General features: G+C 41.6%; 1 protein-coding gene across 4 annotated transcripts; it reads right to left on the reverse strand.

The window, feature by feature from the left end:
* Nucleotides 1-329: 329 nt before the first annotated feature.
* On the reverse strand, nt 330-4,433 carry LOC147426368 (pyruvate dehydrogenase (acetyl-transferring) kinase, mitochondrial-like). 4 transcript variants are annotated; one of them, XM_086498500.1, is made up of 7 exons: nt 4,265-4,433; nt 3,947-4,179; nt 3,534-3,792; nt 2,491-2,671; nt 2,263-2,410; nt 1,403-1,610; nt 330-861 (listed from the first exon to the last, which is right to left on the reverse strand). In XM_086498500.1, the coding sequence occupies exons 2-7, from the start codon at nt 4,121-4,123 to the stop codon at nt 803-805; spliced, it is 1,032 nt and encodes a 343-aa protein (XP_086354626.1). In that variant the 5' UTR covers nt 4,124-4,179; nt 4,265-4,433; the 3' UTR covers nt 330-802. The 4 variants fall into 4 exon arrangements, with proteins under 4 accessions (XP_086354626.1, XP_086354627.1, XP_086354625.1 ...); XM_086498501.1 differs by having other exon boundaries at nt 3,534-3,693; nt 3,947-4,433; XM_086498499.1 differs by having other exon boundaries at nt 1,409-1,610; nt 3,947-4,433.
* Between the last annotated feature and the right edge of the window lie 1,985 nt (nt 4,434-6,418).

The raw sequence follows: 6,418 nt of genomic DNA on the forward strand, positions 1-6,418 counted from the left end.
GGTTCTTTCTCAAGACACATTATGCATAGGATAACATCATAAGGCATTGTTTTGCAAGATTTAATAAGCTGAATTGTGCCTTGGGGTGTTCATACATGTAAAATTACTATATCATGTGCGTTTAGGAATTGTGAAAATTCCTACCTATAAATTCTCCAAGTGTATAACACCTTTTTCTAATCAATTTGAAATTCCATAAATGATATTTTCTTCTAAATGAATAAAAATGTGACAATTTTGGAATTGAATATCTTTATGGTGAGCCCACCCACATGATAGATACATGCATTTTGGGTGACCTCCCCGTGAATTGTGCAATGACCATCATCACAAGTAACACAGCTGCTCTATTAATATGGTCTTAAGCATTATGTATGCTACCAGAGGGATATAAGGTCACTTTGCAGAAATCTTTAGTGCCAAGCTTTGAAACTTGAATGCCAACGGGACCTAGTGGTTAAGGTGCATGAACACCCATGTTCGATACCCAACGGCATCTTTCAAATTTCAGTGGTGCTAGTCTCCAGGTAAGGAATCCATGTTGTCACATACATTCATTTCTGAAAACCATAACAACTAGTTATGGCATGAGCACAAATTGTGGCAGCTACTAAAAAAACAATGGATATGAAACATGGTTGGAAGTGGCAAAACTGGTTAATGCAGCAATTTGCCTTTGTCAAGATTTCTTGAACTTCTTCAGAATTGAAGGTGTATCTACGAAAAAATAGAAAGTTTTTGTAAGGATGACGCTCTTTGTCTCGTGCCACGGGGGACATTGATTCCTCCAATTGAAAAATCTCTAAGGAAGTGGCTCCTGTACATTGCCCAACCTGGTCAAATGAAGATAAGCATCTGTACCTGCAGTCGATTAGACATTTTCAGCACTCCTTTACAAAACAAAATTCACATGCAGGACATTGTCACCACTGCTAGAAAAAAAACCATTTTCTCGGCCTTTGGTTTTCAAGGGCAAGCTAATGACACAACCAGAACATCAGAGTTATTCACTGGGATGTATATAATGATATCCTTGAAAACTAAGGGCCAATGAAATTACAACCGGGATTTTTCATTTACACCCAGTAAAATTAAACTACAAACCGGGTTTTGTAGGCACTAATTTGTTACTGTTAATAAGCACCTTCCTTTAACACAGTAAAACAGGACTTGGAGCTATGTGTAGAAAACAAAATCATATGAAGGCAGCCTCCCCCTCACCCCCCCCCCCCCCCCCCCCCCCCCTTTCTTTCCCCCTTCAAAACCCAAATGAAAAGCAAGAAGAAAATTTTAAAAACAAGCCTCAACCTCAGTTTGCAGTTCATCCAGCCGGTAGACTCTCAAGCTTAATTTTAGCCCTTCTGTTTGTTAACAATTTCACATGCAAAAAGAGAGAGATTACCATAACCTTCCATTGACATTATCTGCAGATCCCCACCAAAATATCTGGCATAAAGCCTACTGATTGGCAGCCCAAAACCATGACCTGCCATTGGGGCAGGCAGGTCATGATAGCAGCCAGAGTTAGATGGACTATTTGCAGTACTGTAAAGGTAACTCCAAATTTTTGAAATTCCACTTCTGGGTATCCCACCTCCTTCGTCTGAAATCTGCAAACAAACAAAAGTAAAGCTCAGTTCGACAATAAAAATGCAATTTGAAAAATTATGATATGCCATTATATTAAAGGGAAACATTTAAGTGTGGCGACGTGCATGCCCAGGGTTCAGGTGTGCGGATGGCTGGGCTAGTGTGCCACCACATATACCTCAGGGATGAGAAGCATTCTCGAAAACTATGGCATGTCAATTTATTGCTGCAGACACAAAGGGAAACATTGGAGTGCAGCAGCATGCATGCCCAGGTTCCAGGGGTGAGGCTGTCTAGAATGAAGTGCATGGGCGGCTAGGCTAGTGTCGACAAGCAGGCCACTACACATAGCCCAGGGATGAGAAGCGATCACATCATTTTCCTTCTATGATTGAGTGGAGAGGCCGAGCCTCGTCCCTCTTGTGGCCAGAGAGGGTCAATGTGAGGGTTTAGTCAGTGGACTAACACGAGCATGCAATTCAGCTGACCAAATAAATGCTGCCGCAGACACCACTTTTAATAAAGCAGAGACATTACAGACAAGCTTATCAATCCTTAGCAGCTCAAAATGACCTATAAAATACATTTATGGCCTCAAGTCACCTTGAAAAGGATCCCTACTTTAGTACAGACTAATTGTTAAGATCAGAACAAATTTAAAGCCTTCTCAACCTTAATGGTAACATCCTCCAGTCCATCAGCAACAACTACTCTGATTGGAGGGGCGTCTTCATTTGTATTCATGTACCGCTCCTGTACAGCACGCAGTGAATTCTTCACAAGCTCGAACACCATGTGGTGTAAATGTGTGGGGACGTATCTGCATGTGTAAATTTTGTAAGGTTTCTTTATCTCATCAAAGACTATTATCAAAGATAATGAAGAGGGCATTACACTTACGCAAACGTAAATTTAGGATCTCCATAGACCTGTACATCAGGAGTGTCCCCATAAGCCCGCCTACATACCATCTGTGCATCTTCAATTGCATTGCGGGAAATTTCTACAGGACTTTCCTTAGTGGAGATAAGACCGACGTATGCGGAAGGTTGTTTGGAAAGATGTAAAGCCACGTGCTGACCTAATTGAAGACAAGCAATTGTTCAATTAAAAGACTCAATTTGGCATTTCCAAACAAAAAGCTGTGAAGGAAGTCGTGAGGCATAAATGAATGGACCGGAATAGAAACTAAAATAACTCTTTTAAAAGTAAAAAGTTGTTAAGAAAGTCATGAAGCTTTTCAATTAAGAGAGCCATTTACAAACTAGAATATTGGATCAAAAAAATTGTACACCTTTCTCCTTGTTCTCCATAAACAGGCATTATATTTTATCAACCCAGATGCCTTCTATAAACTGCCTTCAACACAGACAATCTGGTCTTAACTTGGAGAACCCTCTATACAAATTGACAGCAAAGGAGGCGACCATATCCATAACCCCAAGTTAACAGCAAAGGAGGCAACCGCCCATGTTTTCAGTGAGACAAGAAGAGGTTAAATGATGACCAACTATGAGAAAAAGGCAATGACCAAACTCCACATGCCCAACCATGATTGTTGCACAACTAGGTGATCATGCAACCGAAAGATGCTTTTGGGATTTTGGACACAGATGTCCAAGGTCACTCAGTCTGCCAAAGTAAACCTCCTTCCCCCAAGCACATGAAACCTGACCTGAATATAAATAAGTCTCTGCCATGGATATGATGATGATGATGATAATGATGATCAAGTGTGAATGATATGGCAAATAGATCAATGATGGTATACAAGGTGTTCATTTTAGACCAAAGAGTACCTCTTTCCACTCTACACGACAAACAAAGACAAAAGAGAAAAGCCAGACCCCAAGCTGATTAGCTCTTGACAGATGTGCAAAGACCCCCACAATCCTTTTAAGACACTGCAACCGATTATGTTGACGTACAGCTAAAACATTTACCTATAAGCATACGAATACCAATTCTCGACATGTTGAAACGATCTAGGAACTGGTGAACTTCTGGGACATCATCTCTACCCATTTTGAGGCCCATATCTTTCTTGAGTTCTCTAATCCCCAAGGCCATTGTTGGTACCACATCATTATGCCTCATTTTAACCTGGTACAACAAATTTGTGAAACTTGATTCATCGCGACTATCTCTAATCTCTGGAAAATTGCGCAAGTCCTTGAACGAGTCTATATACCATTGACGCACCTGTGAAAGGAACAATAGTCTCTGATCAGAAACTTATGCTTGTACATAGTTAGGTTTCTTGAATGATCTAGAAAAGCACAAATTATTCATTCTTCCTTGTATGACATTGGCACAAACAGTGCACAAACCATATTTAAGCAAAACACTACGAAACCTGCAAAATTGGGTCTTTCTCGGACAGTCCGTACGGCAGGCTCTCCAGCTCCAGAACACGATGAGCGAGTCGGACAGGAAGTTCTTTGTGCAGAAATTGAGCTGACAACAATAAATTTCTGGGAGTAGGGACAAAATCCATCATATGCTTGAGGCTAACTCCTGTCTGCTTCTTCATGCTACAATTGTAGAGGTCTTCTGCTAATTGGGCAGCATAATCTGCTACCCGCCGAGCTGCCATCGCACCGAAAAGATATGAAATTCCGTATGAAAGAGGGAGCAAGTAGAAATGACGCTACTGGCTTACTGGAGTACACACATCACCACATTTCTGCTCATTTGCTTTCCTCGTGTCCTTGCATAACTAGTTGCGATGATACGGCCGTTTCTGCACGCTTGTTTGTGGGTGATTTGCGAAGGCAAAACATGCTCTTTGCATGGTCTTTCCTCGACTCATGCCTTCTGCATGCAGCATATCCCGCGTTCAATCTCCGACGCGAATTGGATGCGCCTTTCGATCTTGGGCTCTTCTCGTGCACGAAGGAAGAAGAGAGCTTCTGCATGTGTAGAGGGATGGTGGAAAGAGGCAGAGAAACGAACCGGAGAGAGGAAAGGCAGGGGGGCGGAGAAGCAGAGAAGAAACGTATCCGTTAAAGCCAAAAAATAAATGATTTGAAGCTTGCAGGTTCACACAAAGTAGAAGATTCATGTAGCCATAATAGAAAAAGAAATTAAGGCTATTGAATGATTTTGCCTCAATGTGACATTATCCTTTAATTTGAGGGGAGATGGAAAATTTACCTTAATTTTTGCTTAATTTGACAATATATTTGTCTTTTCCCTTTGTTGGGAATAACTTGAATGCAGTTGCCAATGGAGCTATACAAAATTGTCGGGGTAGGGCGCTTGCTCGATACGTAAGGTTTTTGATGATGTAGTCAAGGTTGAGGCTCCAAGCACCGTTCGATGTCGATACGACGATGACACGAGATGCATGAGGGTGTGTGTGCACCGCTGACTCGTTGAGTCTATCCCAATCGTTCATCGATGTTAACATGAGAGGAAATGGGGGTGTGGTTTCAAGGAGAAACATCAAAATCCCCTTCATGCTCCCCCCATTGTAATTTTCCTTTTATTGACTGTATTTGCTTAACACATTAGCACTAAATTGGTAGAGTGCAAATTTATTCCAAAAACATTTTTATATTAACATCATTGTTATTAATTTCTAAGATTTTTGACCTAAGCTTCTCTTTGGTCCAAAACTAAATTTGCTAATTGATTACAGTTTCATGCGTTATTTTGTGGGGCTGACATTGCTTCAACTTCTAGTGGCCACGCTTCACCCTTTGGGATTCTCTCCACATGGCCGGCTTTCCTTTCCTTTGAGTTGCTATAACCAACCACTCCTGGGTCCCCTCCTTCAGGTGGGTGTCGTGCAACTTCATTTTAAACCTTTGAAAGGCTACGCACATATGTACCCTATCCCACCTGGGGGGGGGGGCACTTCTATCTTTTTAAAATTTTAATCGATTCTGTTTTTCTCAAAAAAACAAAAAAATGCTACCCGCCTGCATTCAAGAGGTAACTTCAAGTCCCGAAAACGATGACATGGCCTAAAGATTCCATCCACCATGGCTCCTTGCAGAAGTAGGATTCAGCACACAATTTCTCGTTGAGTCCACAAGATTTGCGTTGTCGAGAGCATTTGTAGGCTTTGAAAATACTAGTTGCATCTGCATACAATAGTTGCGGCAGCGAGGTCCGATGTTCAAGGAACTTTGCAAATTGGCTGAAGAGTTTCTTCATGTGCGTACCCTTTGAGAGGTGTGTGTGTGTGTGTGTGTGTGCGTGCACGTGCACACACGTGGGTATGTACGCTTGTGCAGAGAGAGAGAGAGAGAGAGAGAGAGAGAGAGAGAGAGAGTGTTCCAATAAAATGTCTATGTGTGTGTGTGAGAAAAGGGGAGGGGAGGCAAGGGGGACTAAGTAACACTAGCTTGCGTGACTTGCCTACCGGCGGGTCTCGCTCGCTCTTACCATGACACAAATTAAATTAATTTAATGATACTTGTTTACATGCTGTCAAATGCCAATTTCTTCCACTCCATGTTGGGTGAGAGAGAGAGAGAGAGAGAGAGAGAGAGGGAGAGGGAGAGAGAGAGGGGGGGAGGGCGAAGATTATCGTGCATTTTCACTTATGCTTGCAAACATTTCATACGGGTTGTTTTGGTTTCACTTTTGCTACATTAAATCTTTTTTACTTCCACATCTTGTCCTTTCTCCCTCTACCTTCAATGATGTGTGTGTGTGTGTGTGTGTGTGTGTGTGTGTGTGAGAGAGAGAGAGAGAGAGAGAGAGAGAGAGAGAAGATTGCACAAAAGCACATCAATAAAGATAGAGATTTCAAACCAAAAAAGATTTTTTAAATTTTCAATCAAAAAGATTTCAAAAGTTACATCATTGCCAAAAA

This window comes from Adiantum capillus-veneris, chromosome 24, assembly GCF_014529385.1.
Source record: "Adiantum capillus-veneris isolate H3 chromosome 24, ASM1452938v2, whole genome shotgun sequence".
Lineage (NCBI taxonomy): Eukaryota > Viridiplantae > Streptophyta > Polypodiopsida > Polypodiales > Pteridaceae > Adiantum > Adiantum capillus-veneris.